The sequence below is a fragment of the Dysidea avara genome, chromosome 7 (genome assembly GCF_963678975.1).
Source record: "Dysidea avara chromosome 7, odDysAvar1.4, whole genome shotgun sequence".
Classification (NCBI taxonomy): Eukaryota; Metazoa; Porifera; class Demospongiae; order Dictyoceratida; family Dysideidae; genus Dysidea; species Dysidea avara.
Genome location: NC_089278.1, coordinates 141,080 through 168,735, shown reverse-complemented (window position 1 = coordinate 168,735; position 27,656 = coordinate 141,080). Strand labels below are relative to the sequence as shown.

The following is a 27,656-nucleotide window of genomic DNA, read 5'->3' as shown; positions in this document are numbered from 1 at the left end:
GGTATTTTGTGATACCAACATTGTTCAGTTGGTTTAGTAAGTGGCTTTAGATAAAGTGCTTCATCTGGACGATCTTCTGGACACTTTGACATGTATAACTTGTAGAGCCTGACTAAACAACGTTCTGGATTAACATCATTGGCATACTGAACCACTTGCTTTTGCTCCCGCCTGCGGTGTACAAGACCTCCTTGATTTGCTTTAGACACGTCTTCTGTGTACAATACATAAGCCCGTCCATTAGTAGCTGGATCTGTGAGGGATAATACCTCAATCTTCTATGCTCCACACCACTTCGTAATGCAAAGTAAAAACCTATATAATATATTAATGTGCGTAGTAGCTGTTGTGGATGTTTATCTCCAAGTAACCACAAAGTATCTTCATGCTCCTCAGTAAGTATTTCAGCTTTTTTCACTTGATAATTGCCAGTAGATTTCAATTCTTTCATACGTGCATCTAAAGTAGCACGAAATTGACAAAACATAGGATCGGCTAGTATATTTACATCGGCTCTATCTACTTCTCTTAACAAACGTAATAGTGCACAGCATATCTGATAAAGAGTATCAGGTGAGTATGGCCTACCATCTTTTCGCCTCACTTCAAGTATGAACTTCCCTAACCAAAAATTCATAGCTTGTTTTGACATTTTACAGAAATCCTCAAGTAGCTTGTGCTCCTTTTCCTCAGGCTCAACACATGAACACTGCAAACGATATTGAACCCACTCACGCCATATATTCCCCACCCACTTGTTCTGGTCTTGTGTTTTGACTGGTATTCCACGTTTCCTTGCTTCCTCAACTTCCTTGGATGTTTTTGGTGACCCATATCGTACACTACCTCTATTAACCACTCCACTAGTCTCACCAACAGCTTCATTTTTACTACCTTCCTCAAACAATGTTGGTTGAGGTCCACCATCAGTCAGGTGACGCAGCGGAGATTGTTTACCTTTGAGCAAGAAGAAGAATGTCATCAGTAACTTGATTGGGAAATTCTTCCTTAGTAAATTCTACAGACGAACAGTTGTTCAACTCTCGCTCAAACTGCTGTGATGCAAGCAGAAGGAGGTCGTCGGCTACGCGGTCAGGAAACAGTTCCTTAGCCACTTGTGAGTGAATTATCGAAGTCTTCTTGACTTCAACACCTGTGCAGTTAAACTTTCACAGTTTATAACCATGCAACAGAATGCTTACTTGCATTCTGCTGGCTCACAACAGTTTGCACCTTGGTTCGCACCTCAACATCAGTTTCACCATCGCTGCTAGATTCAGGTTCACTTTCCCAAGGTTCTCCCAACCCGAGTTTAAATCGTTTAGGGCATTTCCAACCTGGAGGAGGCTTCATAGGTTTAAACGGCTTGAACTTCAACTGTCTCGCCATTTTGAAAATAACTATGATTTCAAACGTTTATCACACCCACAATCGTACGCAGATCACCGTCACAAGGTTTTAAATACATTTTGCAATGTTAATAAACCGAGCCATGTTCTAAGTTGGTTAGGAACCACGCCCTCGGCTCTTCGTGTTTTAGAAACCTCGCTTCGCTCGGTTTCTAAAACCACAAAGAGCCTCGGTCTAGGTTCCTAACCTATACTTATTGAGTTAAAATCGTTGTTGTAGATATAGGTTTTACCATTATTGCGCAGCCCTAACATTGATATACAGTAACCTATGGACCAGGTTAACATATAACAAGCATTTAGCTGTTGCAGTTGTAATAAAACTTGTGTTTCACAAAGGCAAACTCTTTGGTGAACAGTCTTGCAGAAGTTGACCGAATAAAATCAGTTGGACTAGTGGTGGCTGATGAGGTAAGATAGTGTTGTTTAAGTTACTTCCTTATATGGTCAGTGTGTACAGCTGCACATGCTTGGTGAGGGAGGTATGAGAGGAGCAACTCTTGAACTATGTTTATCAAAACTATTATACTGCAATGGTAATTTGTAGTTATGTATGTGTAGTGTGTGTGTGTAGTGTGTGTGTGTAGTGTGTGTGTGTGTGTGTGTGTGTGTGTGTGTGTGTGTGTGTGTGTATTGCGTGAGGCAGCACAACCAAGTGGCTAGAGCATTGGCCTGATAATCAAAAGGTTCCAGGTTCAATGCCAGGTTATGCCAATTTGTTTTCTTGAGCAAGAAACTTTACTCACATTGCTCCAGTCTACCCAGCTGTATATTGGGGGCCTGGTGGCCTGGTGTCATCCAGCCACCCAGCAATGGGTACCTGGTGTTTACTGGAGAAGTAAATGCTTTGTCTCATTTAGCAGTATTGGGGTCATTGTGGAACTTTGAGTTCCATGACCAAAGCCTAAAAGCAAAGCCTACCCTTGTGCAGGCAAATCCTCCTGGGGCAGGGCTAGTAACCCGCAGGAGGACTGTCCAGGTCTCACAGAGAGAAGTTTGCCTTTGTGTGTGTGTAGTGTGTGTGTGTGTAGTGTGTGTGTGTGTAGTGTGTGTGTGTATAGTAACTGCGTAGAGTTTAAATCGTAAATCAAATACTGTGTAGTGTGTGTGTGTGTCTGCCTATGTATGTATATATGTCTGTATGTATGTGTGTGCGTGCGTGCATGCGTGTGTGTGTATGTATGTATGTGCGTGTGTGTATTTGTGTAGTGTGTGTGTGGGGGGGTGTACAAGTCGCCACTGTGTACAAGTAGTTTGGTACGATTTCAAGTTTCAATTTCTGCTACTGAAAATGGGGGTTTGTCCAAACCATCCCTCCCTCTGCCTACAACCTCCCTTTCTGTAGCTATTGTTTTAAGACAAAATCAACAATCAACCAATAAAGATCAGATTGTCTAGAAAAGTAATGTGATTCTGCCATTTTTGTTGTGACACACCCAAAATAGAAAGTGATCAATCTTGAGTTCTCATATCAAGAGCCTTCAAAGTCCACATCTCTATGCCATATAGCAGGATAGAAATCAATACAGCTTTAAGGTGGCGGTTACCTGACAATTTCCGGTTTGAAGAATATTTTTAAAATTCAGTTATGAAGAACCATGCTGAAGCAAATAACGCCACATTGTAGACCAGCTCTTTCTCTATCTACATGCTGATTTGTATGGCCATCAGATCTTGAATTACGATGCTATAGAACTGATTGTAAGAGCATGCAAAAATACTTTTGGCGTCAGTTTACGCAAAGCTTATTGCATGTTGAGACCAAGTATACGATAGAATCTATTCTTTAGCAGCATAAACAGGGCCCAATGAACACAGCCAATGCTAAGCTGAATTATGGCTATAGGATTTAGAAGTTTTTTTGGCAACCGCGAAAGGACCACTACCAAAGCAACATTTGTTTGGAGAGAGAGCAGAGAGAGTCCATCTCACATGTTAATGTGTACACACTGGCAGAACAAAGAAATGTGATGATTGAACCTATAGAGTATATACAAATTACAGGGAGAATCCCTTTGATTCATTTGTAGAGGCTCTGTATTGAGTTAGATACTCTATTAGCTTATATGCAATTGGTGTTGAGGATTGTTATGTGGTGTGTCAAGAATCAAGGTCGGGATAGATGGTTTCGATAGCTGTGGCACAGTGCAGGGACGGAAACACTTGTGCAGAGTTCTGTCCAGTAGTGAAGATATTTCAAGCCACAAGTACATCAGATAATTGAACCGGTTGAGACAGTACAAGTTTGTAAGCACTGGTCATTATCAGGTAGTTGTAGCCAATATGGTAACTGCCAACTAATGTGACAGCAGAATCCTGCTTGTGCTGCCAGCAGACTATCCCACGAAAGGAATATACTTTGTGTTTGTGAAAGATGTTTCAGGAGATCTCACCAGACCAGGGACGTAGCCAGAAAATATCTGATGGATGGACATACATGATGCCCTGTATATGCATGAAACATGCTCCCATTAATGAGAAGCATTATCGTATGGAGGGAACTTTGGAGGAGGAAAAATTTGGCGAATCAAGCAAAATATCACTGTTGGTGAAATAAAATTTGGCAAATTGTTAGTAAAGCACATGCCCTATTTAATTAATTAGATTACTAATTGCTGTGTCTGAAGCGAGAACTGGGAGTGCCATGCCTCTTCGGTGCCTGGAGTCAGCTATTAACTAAAAGGTAATGCTATATAGACAGTAGATCTACACCCTCTGGAATAGTGAATATTGTACTTAATATGGTAGGACTTGCTACTTAATTGTCACACCCGTTTCGAGGTGAGGTTTGAGGATACCACGTGTAGCTACAGTAGCTAGCTACCTAGTGAGGTAGTCGAGGCAGGTTGGCTCTAGCATGATGCCTGGCCAAGTAGCCCTTGGTCGAGTAGAAAATTGATTAGTTTGAGGCTTGGTTTTCTATTTTCTTCACCAGCAAAATATTTGGATGGGGGAAAATTTGGCAATTTCATGGTCATTCGCCAAATTCGCCAAATTTTTAATGGCACCAAAGTTTTCCTCCATACAGTATCAAAAAAGATCATATAAAGTGAATGCACACAAGATCTAAAGCTAGCTGTTAAACAAATGATGCTGCATGCAAACAATAAATGACCAGCTACAGCTGTGTTATTATACACTTGCACATCTTGCAGGTATCCTACATGGATGCAATCCAATGATGATCATAAACACTGTTGACCCAGTAAGTCTATGTTTAGTGCCCTGGCTTATAATAACTGGCTTTTATTTGACAAAGGGTTCTATGTGCATTGTCATGGCTAGCAATTGTAGTTTATAGTGCTAGAGCGATATGTTTAAATCTTGGGGGAATTAATGTGTGATAGCTAACTTGACTAGACAACTTACAGGCGTCTTAGTAAAGTATTGACAGTACCACACGCACTCTATACAAGTTAATGTTCATACAAAAACTTGAATGTAGAACGTGCCTGGCTTCATTGCATTTTTGGCATTTTGCACTTTTCAGCACACTTACCTTCACACCTTTTCCGGTTCAGACTCAGCAAGCTGTTTACTGAACACCATCCACATCAGTTCTCAGTACAATCCAACTACATGGTGTTTCTCACTTGTCATGGCAACTTGGTTGAAATTCAAATGCATCTCACGTGTACCTTAGGAGGGGACATGGGTATTTCCTAGGGATTTCCCCTTTGATCACATTTACATTGTCAAAGAACTTGTTCAAGCCTTGTTGTACAGGTTAAATGCTGTGGTAGTGACTAAATATGTTGTTTGTGTATTACTTCAAGTCTTGCATAGAAATAGGCTAGCATTTGGGCAAAGCTGTTGGTGATGGTTGGGCAACTAACAATGGTAAGGCAAATTTCCACCCATGCCCTACCCTAGCTGTGTCTCTGCACCACACATTGTTAATTTTGTGAAGTGTACAGCTTGTCACTAGCCCAGAATTCATCAGAGGTCTCAGCCTATCATAGTACTTGATGCTGTGGGAAGCTTTCAAGTGTGTGTGTGTGTGTGTGTGTGTGTGCGTGCGTGTGTGTAGCGTGTGTGTGTAGTGTGTATGTAGCGTGCGTGTGTGTATGTGGTGTGTGCGTGTGGTGTGTGTGTGCGCGCGTACGTGTGCGTGTGTGTAATGCAATGTAGTGTTGTAGTGTATTACGTGAAGCAGCCCAGCCAATTTTTATTACTGCTACCTACTATTACTACTACTACTACTACTACTACTACTACTACTACTACTACTACTACTACTACTACTACTACTACTACTACTACTACTACTACTACTACTACTACTACTATATACTATACAGCAGACTTTACACAGATAATTGGTATGAGTGCAACACTTAGTAACATCAGTGATTTAGCCTCCTTCCTTAATGCTGAAGTGTACTGTAATGATTTCAGGCCAGTGAGTTATGTGACTTCACAGTTTCTCTTTATAATGTGTACTAACAGGTTGAATTGTATGAGTATGTCAAAGTTGGTAGAACATTGTATACAATTGATAACTCATGTTCTATGGATAGAGTTCAACTAAAGTCAAACAGAACAGTACAACATAAGGTAGTTTACCTTTAGTATTATCCTGTATAGTCTTATCACATAGTATAGTCAAACATGGATAAGATAGATATAGACCAACTAGCCACTTTAGTATTGGAGGTTATTCCTGATTCATCTTGTCTCATATTTTGTCCAACAAAAAAGAATTGTCAAAACATGGCACTTCTACTGACCAAGTTGTTGCCAAGGTAAATAGGCAATGCACAATTTAGACTGTTTTGTTTTTCTAATTTACATATATACTTAAGGACTTTGCTGGACCACCATAAGGATGCGAAGTTGCTGCTGCTAGAGACACTAAAACTTGAGGCATCTGGGTTATGTTCAGTACTCAGGGAGACTGTTCCATTTGGTATTGCTTATCACAATTCTGGACTGACTTCTGATGAAAGAAAACTCATTGAAGCAGCTTATCATGATGGAACATTATGTGTCATTACTTGTACATCAACACTGGCTGCTGGTGTAAACCTGCCTGCTAAAAGGTGTGTATCAGGGATCAGCAATTACTTCACTTAGTGGAATCCATCTTCCTTCCACATTACTTTGGCCTAAAGTATTTGTTGATGATCAAGCCAAACGAAAGAATTTAAAAAAAGATTAATAACATACAAACACATTGTTTGTTCATGCTGACTCACTTTTGACACACTCAAAGGTAGTGCAAAGGTGATTTTCAGTACCAATTGCAAATCCAGTAAATAGTGGAGTCATGTTCAGTTCTAGTAAATTAAAACAACACTAATTCCATCAAGCAGTACCCTGTAGGTGTGACTAAAAATCAACTTTTTCATAATCAATACTGTATAATGCTAACCCTAACCTGTTTCATTGTTTTTTTTGTTTCTACGATCCCTACTCACATGTCGAGTTATTTGTTTACTTTTTGTAACATGATTTAAGATTATTGAACCAATGCCAACTGCATCAATGGTCCCAGACACATTGTAAAAACCGAGTGGCACTTGTACAGCAGTATTTTTTTACTATATATTTGTATGGCAATCATCCATCATAACTCTAGAATCAAACATACTAGTTGTATATAGCAATGGTCTTATAAAAATCTATAAGCAACCAAATGAGAGCCCTGCATTTCAGCTATATGCTCCACCTGTTATACAGAAGAGGTAGGTCATGCATTCTGCATCTGCTAGTGGACCTACTTCGTACACTATCAGCAGACTGCGAGTATATGAATTAAATGTTCACTAATATAGCTGCAGGTACAAATTCGTATTTCATAGCTATAATCCTGACTCAAAATTTCTGTTTTTCTCACACTTTTTAATGATACTGCTAACCATTGCAAATTACCAATACTGTAGCTAAACCTGTAGAATTATTGAATTTCACGAAGGCAAGTACATTTAATTGTGGAAAGTTATTTTCAAAGAGCAGTAGGTTTTAGAAATTGAATTACTTTTGAACTACAGCTCCAATTCATGCTGTCATAATTGTCATAAGGAAACCACATTAAAGTGTTAGTAGTAGGGACCCGCCGATTATGCTGGCGTAATTATGAGCATAATAGGTGCTTGAAAGCATTGAGCAAAATGCTAGCATAATAGGAAGAATATTTCAGCCATACTACAAATCCTTGATAGTCAAACTACATATCACAGAAAAAGATCAATATACTCTAATAGAACAGTCAATAAGCAACCAGGCAGCTGACTGTTCTATTAGAGTATATCAATCTTTTCTGTCACATACAGTTTTGAAGAGCAAAGATGTGCTTCAGCCACTTATTATGTGCCCATAACTGCAAATTTATTAGCAAAACATGGGAAATGAGGCATAAAGCTTGAGCATAATTTGAGCATAATTTAAGCATAATAGGTAAAAAATTTGAGCAGTGCAGCATAACATAATAGGTAAAATTTTGAGCATAATAGGTGGGTCCCTAGTTAGTGGTATGGATGGCACAGTCCATAAAATAGTTTGAAGCATGTTTGTGTGTGTTGCCAAAGGTCTTTTAGGATATAGTTTGACGTAAATGTATAATTACCTCTGGATTCTTCAACTAGAGCATCCACCAAATGGTTCCCTTCCAAGTTTCAAGTGTGTGTGGCATATGGGGTTCCCTTACAACAATCAGTTTTGCTACAACAATCAGTTTCGCTACAATAAGACCTGAACCATCATGACCAAAGTAGATATTCGTTGCAACCCCAAAAGGCACATGCTATGAGTGAGTTTGTAATTGTTGTGTGAAATGATGGTTGCATGAAATGATAGTTGTATGAAATGATAGTTGTATGAAATGATGGTTGTATGAAATGATGGTTGTATGAAATGATAGTTGTATGAAATGATAGTTGTATGAAATGATGGTTGTATGAAATGATAGTTGTATGAAATGATGGTTGTATGAAATGATAGTTGTATGAAATGATGGTTGTATGAAATGATAGTTGTATGAAATGATGGTTGTATGAAATGATAGTTGTATGAAATGATGGTTGTATGAAATGATAGTTGTATGAAATGATGGTTGTGTACTGCATACTGGCCTTGTGACTGGTCAGGCAGGCAAGCATACCAAAATTGCTTTTAGGGTATTTTTGAGTGTTAGTTCTACCTGGTTTTTTTTCTGATGCTAGATTTGATGGGGGACACTAAGTTAAGGTGTTACTGGTCACGAATATATTATGGCATATTGGATGGTGTATGATGATGCAGTCACCCTAATAGTGCATTCAGAATGAAATGGTTGTCAGTGTGGTACATAATAAAATAGTTGAAGTGATATATACATGTACAATTATGCAATGGAAATCATCTTCAGTTTTTCTCTGAATCCTGTAGAAACAAGTAAAAGAGCAAGTTTCAAAACTGGCTGTAAACCAGCTTTGAGACTTGCAGCTGCAAAAACCAAGCTGTGAAAAAAGAAGTCACTTAACACAGCTTGGTATATTAGTAGAGCAGCATACTCAGTGAGTTGTGCACTTTGTGATAAAAGCATGTAATTTTCCTATAGTTAGCACACCTCATGACATGAAATTTGAGAGGTGGAACTACACAGATTTCACCTTTGGTGTCCTTTACAGCTTGTTTTATGTTTAAAAGTGTGGCCCCGACTAGACATTGGGTGACCTGCAGTTCGAATCCTGGGGTTGGAGGGATTTTTTTCCTTACTTTGGCCCCTTTTCTGTCAGTCAGTAAGTCAAGTCACTAGGTCTAAGTCCTCGTAGGTTAAGTAATCCTAAGGCTGCAGCACATGTTGCTGTCAGACCTTCAGTGCTGGTCACTGTAAAGCACTAATAATAAATACTTTAGGTTTAAGGAAGAAAATCCATCCCTCCTGGAGGAAGACTGAGTGTGGCCCCGACTAGACATTGGGTGACCTGCAGTTCGAATCCTGGGGTTGGAGGGATCTTTTCCTTACTTTGGCCCCTTTTCTGTCAGTCAGTAAGTCAAGTCAGTAAGTCAAGTCACTAGGTCTAAGTCCTTGTAGGTTAGGTAATCCTAAGGCTGCAGCACATGTTGCTGTCAGACCTTCAGTGCTGGTCACTGTAAAGCACTAATAATAATAATAAAAATAGTGACCTTTGTCTATACATCACCCATCAATTTGTTCTAATCAGGTTTCAAATTGAAGATCTTTATCCAAGAAACAAGTTGGTACTTGTTGCAAGTTCATAGTTTATTCCATTCCAAAGTTATGGCCATATATATGATTAACCCTTAAACGCACATAAGCCTATATATAGGCTTTTACGCATTGTTGTAAACAAAGCGCTGTAACTTTTGAAGTGTTTACCATATGGCTTTGTAACTTGTGCCATTCTACTCGTGATGTAATAAGCATTAAAATGATACCTAGGGGTTTACCCTACGACCAAAGCATAAGACCAAAAATCGCCGTGAAAATAATTTTCAACAACTAACCACAAAAAATATATTACATACCTTTAGAAAATGATCCATAACTCCTTGACAGTTCGTCCGATTTGCTTCAAACAAGTACTATTTGAATGGCCATTCAATGGCGAATCAGGCCATATATAGCTCACGTGATTAAACCCACAATCAAAACTACGATTGAAGCGAAGAATCTGGCGTTGCAATAAAGCGAGACATCGATCTTCTTCGCTTTATAACAAGTAAGCCATTGTTGTTACAGTGGTTATTTAGCCTTTCCTCAAGTAGACCAATGAATAAGTTTTCTATTGATATATGGTTTTAGGCTAATAGATTTAGGAAAGGCTGTCTTACCTCACCATATAAGTTTGCTTTGTGTAAACACGCATTCCATAAATGTTCCGTGCGCATTCAGGACTAATTCCGTAAAAGTTTCATGCGTGTTTAAGGGATATGAGCTACAAAATCATGTAAATTTAACTGCCCACACAATTAATTAGATCACATTCATTATCTACATTCTTTGGTTTGTAATTCATTTATTCAGCTAGCTATTTAGGTATTGCAGGGAACAATTGCAACCAGAGAGTGGAAAGAAATCCAGTGTAAGGCATAGGGGGTATGTACCCTCCTCTTTTGAGGTAATTCAACAAACGTGCATGATTATTGCACTAGCGTCAGTTTGACCCCAAAATCTATCATAGTATCTGATGTATAAAAAGTAAAAGCCACATGCTACATTCCGTCAAGGTTGCTGTAAGGCCTTTCCATTCTTAAAGGAATGCAATGAAGAGTGTGGTATCTGAAGTGATGTGCACATTTAGAGCATGCAAATTTGTGAACTGACTATAGGGAGGAATTATGATCCCAAACTCCTATATCTTGTATCCTGGCCCTGCATTTAAGATTTAAGAAAAAGACATTGGGAGAAAATGTACCGGTATTTCATTTTGCTAATAATAAGTTTTACCACCTCAAACAAGTATTTTTCAGAGCTTTACAGCAATCTCGATTAAAAGTTGCATGTAGTCTTCACAATAACAGCTAGAGATTTTAGAAGCAATTCTATTATAGAAACAAATTTATAGCCATAAACAACCCCAGATTTTGGGTTAAAAATTGATGACAGAACAATAATGACCTTTGTTGAATTACCTCAAAAGAGGAGGGTACATACCCCCTATGCTTTACCCCTGGATTTTTTTTCCACTCTCTGGTTGCACTTGTTCCCTGCAATACCTAAATGGTTAGCTAAATTATTATAAAATATTGAATTACAAACCAAAGAATGTAGATAACAAATAAAAATGTAATTAATTGAGTGGGCTCAAATTTATATGTGTTTGTGGCTCATATAAATAGCTGTAACTTTGAAAATGGAATAATAGAGGTGTATCGATTATCGGTTTGGCTAAAATATCGGCCACCGATATGGCAATATCGGTATTGGCACAGAACAGTAGAAGGACCAATATCACTACCGATATTTATACAGTAGCAATAGTTTGTGCATAAACGGATTATGCATTGGTTTTCTACGTTATGTTTAGTGCCAGTGGCTTATTGTTCACTGTACAACTAGCGCTATGCTATGAGAAGCCATATAAATATACATAATTCTAGTGTTTCTTGCTGGAAAGCTTATTATAGTCTTTACAAACAAAGCAGTTATATAGTACCTTTGTAAGAGTCACAGGATAACCAAGGAACCAGCTTTCTCACAAGCCATTAAAATGTGGATTATGCAGAAGTATCTGTTTAAGGCTTCATGAGAGTATATATTAAAATGTTTGTGGATGCCTAATTGTCTAACCCAAGCTGTGTACCAACAAAAGGCAGAGTATAGCAATGAATACATGCACATGTTGTTGTAGGGTAGGTGAATGTACACTTTTGTTTACTTAAAACTGTAATGCAAACATCGGATCAACTATCGGTTATCGGCTTCTTTTGGTGGCATCAATATCGGATATACCAAAAACCCATATCGGTACACCTCTATGGAATAAGCTATCAACAAGTATCAACTTGTTTCTTGGATAAAGATATTCAATTTGAAACCTGATTTGAACAAATTGAGTGTTGCATGGGTGATGTATAGACAAAGGTCAGACATAAAACAAGCTGTAAAGGTAAAATCTGCGATGGCTCCACATCTCAAATTTCATGTTATAAGGGTGTACTAAGTATGTGGAAAATTTCATGCTTTTATCACCAAGTGCACAATTCACCCTATGCTGCTCTACTATATAGATTAATATACCAAAAAGGCTCATATGATGTTTTGGCCAGATCAACTGCTTAAATTTCTGCATGTAAATAGCAACTTAAAATTTCTGTTTCCCAAACTAGACAGTGTAGCCTGGCCATTTCCCCTCAATTATACACATTGTATACAGCACCTGGCTATGTGAGAAATCTACTCTTACAAGGGCCGTGGTAGACATCTCTTAAGATTGTTTTTGAAGCACAAATGTATGCCTTTAGGGTTATCCTACGTTCTCCTTATATTGGTAATCAACTGATGACTTTCAGCCAATACAAGCAAATGACTGGTCGAGCTGGAAGAGCTGGATTCGGTGATAAGAGTGGTGACAGTATTCTTATTCTACCACAAAAGGACAGTGAAAAGGTATCTCACTGGTACATGCCTTGTAACAGCGTTATCTGTTATTGTTCAGGTTTTGGAAATTCTTAAAGGCCCATACAACAGGTGTGATAGTAATTTACAATTAAATGACTATCAAGCTATGCACTCATTGGTTTTAACACTGATAGGATTGAAGGTAATAGCAATCAGTGATGTTTTAAGTATTATCTCATTTGTAGTTGGTTACTACTAGCAATGAATTGAAATGTTTCATTAGTAAAACGCTATGCTGTATTCAGCAAGGCTCTTCTAGTTTATTTGATCAGACCAGGCGAGTGTTGGACCATTTGCACAAACTGGAACTTATTATTGGCAAGAAGAAGTCACCAGATGATAACACAGTGATATATGAGATTACCCCTCTGGGTAGAGCAACTTACAAGGGTAAGTATGAGGGGTCCCCATTCACCTGTATCCAACACAATTATAAATCTATGAACATTTGGAATTTCTGAGATCTTAGTAATCTGTGGCTTTTTTTGGTTCCTGCTTTGTGTCTTTGACTGCTCTATTATAATACAGTTATTAAACAAGGTGCGTGCCTACAACCTGCCGAAGACTGCATGGCCATGGGTGCATGCCTGGTTTACTGAAATTGCTTTCATAAAAGTGTGTGTGTGCGTGTGTGTTTGTGTACCTACCTACCTACCTACCTACCTACCTACCTACCCACCCACCCACCCACCTACCTACCTACCTACCTACCTACCTACCTACCTACCTACCTACCTACCTACCTACCCACCTACCTACCTACCTACCTACCTACCTACCCACCGACCTACCTACCTACCTACCTACGTACCTACCTACCTACCTACCTACCTACCTACCTACCTACCTACCTACCTACCTACCTACCTACCTACCTACCTACCTACCTACCTACCTACCTACCTACCTACCTACCTACCTACCTACCTACCTACCTATGTCCGTACGTACCCACGTAAGCAAAATCGTTAAATGGTAAAAGCAGCTTGCATGTAAGAAGTAAAAGCAAACTGAAGTCTGTTCTGCACATGTGAATTTTACTCTGAGGTGGTTTCTTTTCGGCGGTCTGAAATTTGGGTGTGGCAACTATCCTAAGACTTTGTGAATTACTTTAAGTTTTACAGGCGTTTAACAACTGAAAAACAATGGTACAGGCCTCGTAGACTGCCAGGAATAGCCTATCCCTTCGAGTTGACCTCTATGTATGCGACTGAAAATGAAGAACAGCTTTGAGGCTTTGTTGAGAGAATTTGTGAGAAAAAATGCTATAGCCAAACTATAGAACAGTTTAGGTGCATAACATGTTGTTAAAAGCAGTTAACAAATGCTTCCTTAACAATGTATAGCAATGTAATTGAAGAATTATGAAAATTTCATGAATTACAAAGTCCGAAATTACATTAACTTAGTAAATTGATGTATTATAGCTACATAGTTATTAGTGCTGGGCGATATAGCCGACATACGACATATCACAACATAATTTTATATATCGTGATACAATAGCTAAAAATTATATCGCGATATAGCTCACGTGATATAAGCAGTACAACGTGAGCTCGTAAGATGGCATCTCCAGTTTTGCAATTACTCCTACTGCACCCTCGTCTCGCCCGCGTCAAGGGTGTGGCATAGTGTTGCTTATTTTGAAGGAACTATCTTGTTAGATCTGTGTGCAGCGGTGGGACATGTAGGAAGCAGTAGACCAGTGAGAAGAGTAGTAGTTCAAAGAGCCACTGTGATTAACTTTCAGCTACTTGAATTTGTAAAAAGATAGAAATACTCTAATAGAGCAGTCAGTGCGATACTCTAATAGAACAGTCAGTAGAATATATAACATTGCTCTAATTACATTGCTTGGTCTAAGCTATTTAAAAAGAAAGAGACTGTGTATGCAAGCCTCCAGATTCCATTTGAAAATATCTTCTTTTTTTTTTTAAATTCTCTGCATAAGGCAGACCATCCTAGCTTGCATGTGCTTTGCACATGTAGTTATTGTAAACCGATAATCTCTAATTTAAATATTATAATAGATCAAGATGATGAAGGTATCACAGATTAAGTTATAGGTGAACCAGAAGACTAGCTAAGTATTGTAACTTGCCAGTATACAAATCAACATTTGTAACTTGCCAGTATGCAAATCAACATTTCTTTTAATATTATTTTCATTTAACTAGCTGTATAAGTGCATATGATGTATTAGCTAATAAATTATCTTATTCCTGTGTTTTGTGTACAGTGTAGTAGTACATACTTGAAAACTACCTGAAAAAAAAGGAAAATAAACATTCAAAATAAAATTTGGTATATATCGTGACATATATTCATATCGTGAATAAATTTTGCCATGACATATGACATAAGAAAAATCTATATCGCCCAGCACTAATAGTTATACATAGTTGGAAATGAGTTAGCTAGCTGTATGGCACCTGGTTTTTGGAAGTAAGACTTGTATCTTCTATAAAAATTTCTGGGTTCCTGTTAGGCAGCATGCTCAAGTTCCACCTGATGTGTCCCTACACAATTAGTAATGCACATGATAATTCTAAAACTGATTTTTAAAATAGATGAATAATTGTATAAAAATGCTGATTAAAACTTGGAAACTTTTATACAGCAATTAAATATTAATGATTTTGCATAGTGGTGACCCTTAGTAAAGTCTGTATACTCACTCCAGTGTATGTTACAGGATCTGTAAAAGTATACACTAGCAAACTGCATGCATATACTTAGTGCTGAGCAATAGTAAAAATTTTACTATCACGATAGTTACTCATTAAATATCGCGATAGTGAATACTATCCCGATAGTTTATGAAACACTTTGCTCTTAACAAAGTCTTAGTTGTATAGCTATGATTTGTAGTCTTATAGAAAGTTATTTTGCATGTACAGGACATTTGTTAATTAACTGTGTGGGCGGCCGATGAATATGGACTTTTTGGTAAAGCATTTACAGGCCACTCCTTTGTAAGAAAGCTGGTAATACCAACTGTAAAACAGTATAGAAGGGTTGTTAATACCATTTTAATACAGATCTGAGGTTATCATAACTATCACGATAGTGATATCCCTACTATTGCGATATCGATAGTGATTTACTATCGCGATATATCACACTATCGATACCATTGCTCAGCCCTACATATACTACATGGTTAGTGTCCACTATTATAGATCCTGTAACATGTGATAACACACTAGCAAATGTACACCACATGGGCAATGTTCACTATTATAGACCCTGTAACATGATAACACACTGTAGCAAGTATACACCACATGGGTAGTGTTCACTATTATAGATCCTGTAACATATGATAACACACTAGCAAATGTACACCACATGGGCAATGTTCACTATTATAGACCCTGTAACATGATAACACACTGTAGCAAGTATACACCACTAGGGACGCGTCTATTGTTCCGAAATAATTTCGGGAATAACAGGTAGTGGAAAGAATTGGGGAATATTCCAGAATAATCAGATGAGTTCTAGGAATAATTAGTGCAAAATTTTAAGTTTTTCTTGTAGTGTAATGCAAAAATCTTTTGGATACAACACTGAAACAATGCAAGCATAAAAATGGTTAAAAAGATCGAGATATTCTAATAGAGCAGTCACCTATACTCTAATAGAGCAGTCAACTTCGAGACCATAATTCTAATATAGCAGTCACTTATGTACAACTATAACTAATACGTTAGTTTTTGCACAAATTCTGGGAATAATTTTGGGAATAATAGGTAAATTTAAAAAGAATTGCCAGAAAGAATAATTGGAAGATTAAATCATAATAGACTCCTGCCTATACACCACATGAGTAGTGTCCACTATAGACCCTGTAACATATGATAACACATTGTAGCAAGTGTACACCACATGGGTAATGTTCACTATAGACCCTGTAACATATGATAACACATTGTAGCAAGTATACACCACATGGGTAGCATCCACTCTAGACCCTGTAACATATGATAACACATTGTAGCAAGTGTACACCACATGGGTAGCATCCACTATAGACCCGGTAACATATGTAGCAAGTGTACATACACCACATGAGCAGTACAATGTGTTATCATATGTTACAGGGTCTATAATAGTGAACATTACCCATGTGGTGTATATCAAACAGTACGGTAGTACTAGGATTCCCCGAAAATGACACTTGCCGCCTAAAATGCCACATTTAAAAATCATCCTAGAGACATCTTATGCCACGAAAATCACCTTTACGGAATGATATTAGTCCATCTAACATGAAATACAGCATTAAAAACAAGAAAACACTTACCGGTGACCAGATATAGAATTTTAAAAAAAATCTCCAAAACTTGAAATTTTGTCTCACTCACTGAACACAGTTGCAAGCCTAGAGCCCAAACGAAGTAGCGCACGTTCACCATTTTATGCCATAACAACAAAACTCACCGGTGGGATGTGCCTTTTGGGGTTCCAACGAGTGTACGCCCTGTGTGCCTTGTCTTTCCTTTTATCTTCAATCAGGTTGGTTGTCTTCTTTTTCAAGCATCGAAACCATGCCAAGGCATTAATTTTCCGTATCAACACTTTTCTGTAGACACCAAAAAATTATTTCAGAAGGTGCTTATGTTGCTGAAAGAGCGGGGCACTTATAATTTCAAGTGTTGCATGTGAAACATTAAGGCTGCTGAGTTGTCACTTTGACTTTTGCCAATGCCTGGACTGCAATCGATGAAGAGATTTGTTACTTAATAGATGGACTGATACTCGACGGCTTGTTCCTCTGAACACACTGACTCAGCCACTCAGTGCTGGACGGTGAGATCAGCGAGTTATTGGATAGTACTCGAGTGGAAATTGTTTTACTTCATCCTGTTAGTCGAGACTAAGCCCCAGAAAACTGAAAGGGTCTGTTCGTTCGAACAACTTCCGGCCCGGATGAATAGAACGTGGACCATCGTACTGAGACAGGTCATAGATCTGAGCGCCACTGCTACTACGATCAAAGGTAAGCTATGCACACTACTACGGGTCTATGTGCTTCCAATTTTGGCACAGTACGTACTTTAATAAGCTGTACAGGAACTTAATAGCTAGCTCACAAGTTACACTGTAACTAGCTGTGCTACAACAAAAAACTAAACAAACTAGTATTTTTTTAAAATTGTTAATTTAAAAATGAAGTAGGGATCTATGCAATGAAACAAGAGATGAATAACATAGCTCAATGTACTTTGCACATTAGCTATAATTTTGCTCAATGCCAAAGTAGGGACTTTCCCACCGAGCTATGCTGTAATACCATCATTCATCTCTTGTTTCACTGCATAGATCCCTACTTCATTTTTAAATTTGAAAAAAAAATACTAGTTTTGCTACAATGTGTTATATGTTTTGAGGGTCTATAATAGTGGACACTACCCATGTGGTGTACATTTGCTAGTGTGTTATCATATGTTACAGGATCTATAATAGTGGACACTACCCACGTGGTGTACATTTGCTAGTGTGTTATCATATGTTACAAGATCTATAATAGTGGACACTACCCATGTGGTGTATACTTGTTAGTGTGTTATCACATGTTACAGGATCTATAATAGTGAACATCCATGTGGTGTATACTTGCTACAATGTGTTATCCTATGTTACAGGATCTATAATAGTGGACACTACCCATGTGGTGTATACTTGTTACAATGTGTTATCAAGACACACGGTAGTGTGTCGTGTGGCCCAGAAGCCGGTGTGCCACACCGTGAGTATATTAACAGGAAGAAAATGCGATTTTCACACCTATGTAGCTCTGTGATCCTTTGTCCGATTGGAACCAAATTTGCTACAGATGTGCTGGCCAGGTAGGGGAGTCTACATACTAAATTTGAAGAAAATCGCTCCAGCCATTTCCGAGATACGAGTGACCAAAATTTTGTTTTAATTTCTTCGTTTTTTCTTCTTCATTTCGCACACTTCGCAAAATCCACCATAAAACACGAATGCGTGCTCCAATCGGGCTGAAATTTGGCACACTTAAAGGCCTCATTAAAGCGGATCTCAATTCTAACTTTGGTAGGAATCCCATGAACAATCACAGAGTTATGACCGATTATTTGCATAAAATAAGGTCACGCCCACAGAGTAAACTCCTTGGAGGAATGAGTTGAAAATTGCTATGTAGATGGAGTAACCATTGTAGGAGTGCCTTTTTGTGGTTTGAAAGGAATTGAGATAAAGACCATGGAGATATGACACTAAACCCAACCTGTGTCACAATTACGTGATCGATTTTTATGAATGAAAAACTATTAGTTTTCACACCTACCAGGCAAACTGCTTAGAGCAATGAGCTGAAAATCGATACGTAGCTGGAATTATCATCATAGAAATTCCTTGCAGTAGTACAGAAGGATCGAATTACAAACCACTGAGTTATGATTCGAAAATAAACTACGTGTAGCAAATGCGAGATTGAGATATTCTAATAGAACAGTCACCCTAATAGAGGATTCAGCTACGTTTATAACTTACTCCATTATAGAATTATATTACATCACAAGTTATTCTGTATGGAGTTCAGCTACAAACAGTTAATCATAGATAATTCAGCTACAAGCAAGTCACCCTGTAGAGAGTTCACCTAAAAACATGTCACCCTGTAGAGAGATCAGATAGAAGTTACCTTGTAGAGAGTTCAGCTACAAAGAAACCATCATGTAGAGAGTTCAGCTGCAAACAAATCACCCTGTAGAGAGTTCAGCTACGAACAGATCACCCTGTAGAGAGTTCAGCTACAAACAAGTTATCCTGTAGAGAGATCAGCTAGAAGGATCACCTTGTAGAGAGTTCAGCTACAAACAAACCACCGTGTAGATAGTTCAGCTACAAACAAATCACCCTGTGGAGAGTTCAGCTACGAACAGATCACCCTGTAGAGAGTTCAGCTACAATGTGTTATCATATGTTACAGGGCCTATAGTGGACACTACCCATGTGGTGTATACTTGCTACAATGTGTTATCATATGTTACAGGGTCTATAGTGGACACCACCCATGTGGTGTATACTTGCTACAATGTGTTATCATATGTTACAGGGTCTATAATAGTGGACACTACCCATGTGGTGTATGGGTCATTCCATACCAAATCAACAAATAAAAATCCGGACCCCTTTCGATTTTCGTGAAATTTGGCACAAACATGGACCCTTTCAAGAAACTTTCTTACACCAAAATTTGGCTTATTTTATTGGTCTCCCTTTAAGTTATGACCGCTCAAAGTTTCTGCTGAAAATTTTATGAAGCTTACATGTCTTCAATAAAATGGCCATAACTTTGCTTGTGATTCACGTAGAACCTTCTGGATTAGATTTTTGAAATCCTTATTAAATTCCCTTTCAGGTGATATATAATAGTTTATAAGGAAAAGGTCAAACCACAAAAATGTAGCTTTTTCCTTTGATCTTCATTTTCAAAAATATGTATTCTTTAATTAGATTTATTTTTGGTTTAAATGTTGCTCTAATACCCATCATTCATCACTGTGAGTTTAAAGTTGGGACCAATAGTAGATCATGAGTTATAAGTGTTAATGTGTAGCCTTGTAATCACAGCTGTTTGTATGGTTCAAGTATGCAAAGATGCAATACCAATTGCAAGTAACTTTATATAATACTATGTCACAATCATTAATACATTGTTGTTTTGTAAGTAATGTTAATTTGTTTATGTTTTGTAAGAAAACCCAGTAAAAGCTTAAATACATATATTCAAGTAATTTACCCCTGATCAAGCTTGTATATATTGTTTCTGATTATGACGCCAAGTCTATTATACAGTAGTGAAATATTGAAGTTGATGACATTTTCACTAACTGCTACTGCTACTGTTAGCATTTTATGCTGATTGTTGATATGCAAGTACGTATTTTGATACACAAATGTAGCTATAGTGAAAACTGTCCAAGCCAGTCAGGGCCAATTTTTTTGGGTTTATATTGTTTGATGTGTATAAATGTCTTACTAGAACAATTTAATGTTGGCCCTTAATAGAAAGGTGGCCTTTCGTTACAGGTGGCCACTAAGACAAGTTCCACTGTAATTTGAAACACTTAAAATAAAACAGGATGTTATGTAGCTGCATTCTTTGTTCTTAACACAGGCATGAATGTTTTAATATTGTAATCTACTAGAGATTTTCTAAAAAGTAGTAATGAATGACTGATGCAGTATTAGCAGTCTTTTCAACTTATACCTTCAAAAATTCAATTGTGTACTGATATCAATGCATCAGATTTCATTGCATATCAAAGTTACATGTAAATGATTGTAGAGACTGTCATGCAATATGCACCACTTTCAGTCTCAAGTTTTACCATAATGCTCTGATTTAACTTTGAAGTTAATTGCCTTGACCCTTTCTTTAATTGATTGTTAATGTATTTCGCTTAAAGCTATAGATATGGATCAGTGTGCAATTGCTGTAGTGAACCTTTCTACAATGTAATTTCTATGGAACATTTCTATGATTCTAATTATAGAAGAGCTATATACATTGCTATTTTTATCATGATACAGTTGATGTATGGAGTTAATAAAGTCAGGTACCTTAGGGCCAAAATTTCTGGGCCTTAATGTGCAGGTAGCTGCTTAATACATTTGCATAAGTGTATAGCAACAATTTAAAATTGGTCCTTATGGAGTGGTGGCCTTTCTATACAGGTGGTAACTTTCCACTCTATTCCATCAAATTTCTGACGAGTAAGTGGTTTTAAAAGTGTACATTTTTCCAGCAAAGGCATTGTTTATAGGTACAAACATATAAAGTTGGCCTTTAAGTGGTCAGTAGTAGGCTTGCTCTTTCAAAGTATGATTCAAAAGTGATATACAGTGTAACATACCTTAGCGGCTACCTTAAAGGACACCTTTTTATAAGAGCCAACTTAAAATAGGATATTTCTACTCTAGTGCAACTATATGAAGCAGTAATCTAGGTAATAATACCAAGAAGCTTTGGATATCACTAAGACATGGCATTTCAATTCCACTTTACATGTACATATGTATGAATAACTGTCGTTTGCATCCATTATACACACATATAAGATTGGAAACTATCATCATAATCTGTGGCTGAATATTACTATGATACAGTAAGTAAAATTGAAGAATAGATTGGAATATCATTAGTTGTACAGTAAATCACTTATAAATATAACTACCCCTATAATAAGACCACCTTGTTATAGTGGCCACCTCTATTTTATAGGACACTGAATTTACAGCAAAAACATAATCAGTGATTCCTTTATTAGGCAGCCTTATTATTGCTCCAACTTTCTTAGCTTTAAAAGTGGCTCTGTTAATATGGTTTCACTGTAGTGAGCCCTTGTCAATACTATTTTAATGCATAAATGATATTTAACATACCAATTACAATATAAGGCTACTTGCAATTGGTATTAGAAATTACACTGTAAAAATACCATACAAACAGCAGTGATTACAAGGCTACACATTAACACTTATAACTCATGATCTACTATTGGTCCCAACTTTAAACTCACAGTGGTGAATGATGGGTATTAGAGTAACATGTAAACCAAAAATAAATTTAATTAAAGAATATATATTTTTGAAAATGAAGATCAAAGGAAAAAGCTACATTTTTGTGGTTTGACCTTTTCCTTTGAGCAATTATAAAATATTATATATCACCTGAAAGAGAATTTAATAAAGATTTTCACAAATCTAAACTAGAAATTTCTACATCAATCACACGCAAAGTTATGGTCATTTTATTGAAGATGTGTAAGCAAAATAAAATTTTCAGCAGAAACTTTGAGTGGTCATAACTTAAAGGGAGACCAATGAAATGAGCTAAATTTTGGTGTGAGAAAGTTTCTTGATAGGGTCCATGTTTGTGCCAAATTTCATGAAAATCGAAAGGGGTCCGGATTTTTTTTTGTTGATTTGGTATGGAATGACCCGTGTACTTGTGTTACAGGGTCTATAATAGTGGACACTACCCATGTGGTGTACACTTGCTAGTGTGTTATCATATGTTACAGGGTCTATAATAGTGAACACTACCCATGTGGTGTGTATACTTGCTACAATGTGTTATCATATGTTACAGGGTCTATAGTGGACACTACCCACGTGGTGTACACTTGCTACAATGTGTTATCATATGTTACAGGGTCTATAATAGTGGACACTACCCATGTGGTATACACTTGCTAGTGTGTTATCATATGTTACAGGGTCTATAATAGTGAACACTACCCATGTGGTGTGTATACTTGCTACAATGTGTTATCATATGTTACAGGGTCTATAGTGGACACTACCCACGTGGTGTACACTTGCTACAATGTGTTATCATATGTTACAGGGTCTATAATAGTGGACACTACCCATGTGGTATACACTTGCTAGTGTGTTATCATATGTTACAGGGTCTATAATAGTGAACACTACCCATGTGGTGTGTATACTTGCTACAATGTGTTATCATATGTTACAGGGTCTATAGTGGACACTACCCACGTGGTGTACACTTGCTACAATGTGTTATCATATGTTACAGGGTCTATAATAGTGGACACTACCCATGTGGTATACACTTGCTAGTGTGTTATCATATGTTACAGGGTCTATAATAGTGAACACTACCCATGTGGTGTGTATACTTGCTACAATGTGTTATCATATGTTACAGGGTCTATAGTGGACACTACCCACGTGGTGTACACTTGCTACAATGTGTTATCATATGTTACAGGGTCTATAATAGTGGACACTACCCATGTGGTATACACTTGCTAGTGTGTTATCATATGTTACAGGGTCTATAATAGTGAACACTACCCATGTGGTGTGTATACTTGCTACAATGTGTTATCATATGTTACAGGGTCTATAGTGGACACTACCCACGTGGTGTACACTTGCTACAATGTGTTATCATATGTTACAGGGTCTATAATAGTGGACACTACCCATGTGGTATACACTTGCTAGTGTGTTATCATATGTTACAGGGTCTATAATAGTGAACACTACCCATGTGGTGTACACTTGCTAGTGTGTTATCATATGTTATAGAACTTTGTGTGGGTGAGATCAAAGGAAAAAGTGTACTTTAAATTTCATAAAGTACACTCTTTCAGCCAGCCAACTGCTTCATCGACCGCAAAGAGTGCTTTATTGCACCGCAAAGAGTGCTTTATTCGTTCAATAAAGCACTCTTTGCGGTGCAATAAAGCACTCTTTGTGTGCAATAAAGCACAGTTGCCCACGTGCCTTGGTGTAGGCTAATAGCCTACGGGGCTCGCGCCAGTACGACTAATCACCCACGCCGGTGAAGGCTGATAGCCTCGCCGCGCTGAGTGATCAATCACCCCAGCCAATACGAGACCTACCACTGGATTGCTTTTATAGACATACCTAAATGCTTCGATGATGGGTGGGAGAAGGTAACGTTGCTGTTACGTTTGTTAATGTAAACGGACAAGTCCTGGAGATATCACGGAAATACTTCACCATGTGACTCACAATAGAATCGATTGTGGGTTGCGAGCAAAACCTGCCAAAAGACGCGATGAACGTCTACCATGCCAAACTATGGTGAACTACGCGTGAGTTACTTTGTTAAACTGGTTTGTGTGTGTTCAGGCTCCTAATAGTTCGTGCAATGCATGTTAATTACGATTCCTAGTGTATGGTGAAGCTACACGAGTAGAAAGTTCCATAAATCATTTAAAGCATAGCTTGCTTGTGCTACATGAAAAATAAAGTACTCGGCCGCACGCCTCGTACTTTATTTTTCATATACTACCCATGTGGTGTACACTTGCTAGTGTGTTATCATATGTTACAGGATCTATAATAGTGAACACTACCCATGTGGTGTATACTTGCTACAATGTGTTATCATATGTTACAGGGTCTATAGTGGACACTACCCATGTGGTGTACACTTGCTACAATGTGTTATCATATGTTACAGGGTCTATAGTGAACACTACCCATGTGGTGTACACTTGCTAGTGTGTTATCATATGTTACAGGGTCTATAGTGAACACTACCCATGTGGTGTATACTTGCTACAATGTGTTATCATATGTTACAGGGTCTATAGTGGACACTACCCATGTGGTATATACTTGCTACAATGTGTTATCATATGTTACAGGGTCTATAGTGGACACTACCCATGTGATGTATACTTGCTACAATGTGTTATCCTATGTTACAGGGTCTATAGTGGACACTACCCATGTGGTGTATACTTGCTACAATGTGTTATCATATGTTACAGGGTCTATAGTGGACACTACCCATGTGGTGTATACTTACTACAATGTGTTATCATATGTTACAGGGTCTATAGTGGACACTACCCATGTGGTGTATACTTGCTACAATGTGTTATCATATGTTACAGGGTCTATAATAGTGGACACTGCTCATGTGGTGTATACTTGCTACAATGTGTTATCATATGTTACAGGGTCTATAGTGGACACTACCCATGTGGTGTATACTTACTACAATGTGTTATCATATGTTACAGGGTCTATAGTGAACACTACCCATGTGGTGTATACTTGCTACAATGTGTTATCATATGTTACAGGGTCTATAATAGTGGACACTGCTCATGTGGTGTATACTTGCTACAATGTGTTATCATATGTTACAGGGTCTATAGTGAACACTACCCATGTGGTGTATACTTACTACAATGTGTTATCATATGTTACAGGGTCTATAGTGAACACTACCCATGTGGTGTATACTTACTACAATGTGTTATCATATGTTACAGGGTCTATAGTGAACACTACCCATGTGGTGTATACTTGCTACAATGTGTTATCATATGTTACAGGGTCTATAGTGAACACTACCCATGTGGTGTATACTTGCTACAATGTGTTATCATATGTTACAGGGTCTATAGTGAACACTACCCATGTGGTGTATACTTGCTACAATGTGTTATCATATGTTACAGGGTCTATAATAGTGGACACTGCTCATGTGGTGTATACTTGCTACAATGTGTTATCATATGTTACAGGGTCTATAGTGAACACTACCCATGTGGTGTATACTTACTACAATGTGTTATCATATGTTACAGGGTCTATAGTGAACACTACCCATGTGGTGTATACTTGCTACAATGTGTTATCATATGTTACAGGGTCTATAGTGGACACTACCCATGTGGTGTATACTTGCTACAATGTGTTATCATATGTTACAGGGTCTATAGTGAACACTACCCATGTGGTGTATACTTACTACAATGTGTTATCATATGTTACAGGGTCTATAATAGTGGACACTGCTCATGTGGTGTATACTTGCTACAATGTGTTATCATATGTTACAGGGTCTATAATAGTGGACACTGCTCATGTGGTGTATACTTGCTACAATGTGTTATCATATGTTACAGGGTCTATAATAGTGGACACTACCCATGTGGTGTATACTTGCTACAATGTGTTATCATATGTTACAGGGTCTATAATAGTGGACACTGCTCATGTGGTGTATACTTGCTACAATGTGTTATCATATGTTACAGGGTCTATAATAGTGGACACTGCTCATGTGGTGTACAGGGAGCTGGTTACTGCCCAACAGTGTCTGGTCCTGACCACTGATTTACACTTGTTGTATCTCTGTATACCTCTTGAGTTGGTGAATAGCATTGACCCAAACTGGAGAGTGTTGTTTGATAAGGTATTGATTCACCAATGTGATCACCCATTGATGACTTCTATCAGTTCACTAAATTAGACAATGATGAACTAAAAGTAGCTCAAGTACTTGATATTAGTGAAGGATACTTGTCTAAGAAGTTTTCTGGTGTAGCTAGTAAATTGGTTTGTTACTTATATAACTGATACTATAGCTATTAATGTTGTATTCTTGTTAGCCTGAAGACAAGGAAATAGCATATCGAAAATTTTACTTGGCCATTGTTGTTCACTGTTTGTTGAAGCAACCAAGTCGTGGTGTGTGGCTAGTAGCTGAACAATTTGAGTGTTCTAGAGGATTTCTACAAAATGCATTACACTCTACTGCATCGTTTGCTTCCAGTTTGTTACATTTCACTGAGGTAACATCTACTGTATACTCTAGTAGCATGTTTCTACATGTAATTTTATCACATGCCATAGGAAATGTGTAGTATATTTCCATACAGTAATGTACATTGCACAATTTCTTATTGTTCTTTCTGTGTTTAATATTGTCCAGGAAATTTTGGAACTTTGGGCTATTCACTTGCTACTGCCAAGTTTAGTTAAGAAACTAGCTTACTTGGGTTCACCTGATATGATGGCTTTGTTAGAAATTCCTGGTATAAAACAGGTGAGAACTATTCCTTATGAAGACCTGTTGTGCTATCCCAAGTTGCATGTGTAGAGACGAGCAAGACAGTTGATCAGTGCAGGATACAAAACAGTCCAGGAAATTGCAAGTGTTGATTATGAAGTGTTGTGCAAGCGTGTTGTTAATTTGTTCCCCACACAAGCGAAGAACATAATTTTGGCAGCACAGGTATGTATAGTACAATGCTTGCCTAAGTGTAGACTGTATTTTACCAGAATAGCGTGATAACCATGTTGTGAATTTGTTTGTTGTGTCACTAAGCAGTTGTGATGTTTTTTTGTAAGTGTTGATTCAACATTTTTGAGCTATTAATTGTACATGACCACACGTGCAAGAATCTTTCATGTTCGTGCAATATTTTATGCAATTGATAAAAAATGTTATGTTAATTACATGAATGCCTATTTTACAATGAAGGATGGCGGCAGTATGAATATTTACAAATCAATGCCTTTTTTAAACCCGATGCAGCATCCTTCTCCATTAAAGTTAAACTGTTCAATACTTTTGCCCTCCCTTTTATTCTACATCAGAACCTTACTTCTAGCACCTCTTTCTTCATTTTACCTTTGGCACATTTTACATGCATCTATCAAAAACATCACAAGTTCCTTCTATTCATCTGATGACAAGTAGGGTTTTGAGCCTGAATTTCTGCCTGTATTTCAAACTAATCTTTTTGGCACACCATATTTCTTGGCTGCTCTATTCACTCCCATTCAACCAGACTTCATGGCTTCCATAGCCTGTAACATCAAATCAT

At 37.7% G+C, this 27,656-nt stretch overlaps 1 protein-coding gene across 3 annotated transcripts in view; it reads left to right on the top strand.

The window, feature by feature from the left end:
- Positions 1–27,656, top strand: part of LOC136261842 (helicase POLQ-like) — an 85,488-nt gene that overhangs the window by 40,145 nt on the left and 17,687 nt on the right. For 2 of the 3 annotated variants that reach the window (XM_066055921.1, XM_066055920.1), the window contains exons 7-20: positions 1,749–1,820; positions 1,870–1,945; positions 5,711–5,811; positions 5,859–5,966; positions 6,015–6,154; positions 6,215–6,451; positions 12,321–12,465; positions 12,515–12,619; positions 12,663–12,867; positions 26,082–26,239; positions 26,284–26,382; positions 26,436–26,618; positions 26,759–26,872; positions 26,927–27,061. In XM_066055921.1, the coding sequence (XP_065911993.1) occupies positions 1,749–1,820; positions 1,870–1,945; positions 5,711–5,811; positions 5,859–5,966; positions 6,015–6,154; positions 6,215–6,451; positions 12,321–12,465; positions 12,515–12,619; positions 12,663–12,867; positions 26,082–26,239; positions 26,284–26,382; positions 26,436–26,618; positions 26,759–26,872; positions 26,927–27,061 (1,878 nt within the window). Of the gene's footprint in view, positions 1–1,748; positions 1,821–1,869; positions 1,946–5,710; positions 5,812–5,858; positions 5,967–6,014; positions 6,155–6,214; positions 6,452–12,320; positions 12,466–12,514; positions 12,620–12,662; positions 12,868–26,081; positions 26,240–26,283; positions 26,383–26,435; positions 26,619–26,758; positions 26,873–26,926; positions 27,062–27,656 lie in introns of those variants that run through there. The other variant, XR_010704033.1, reaches the window with a different exon arrangement.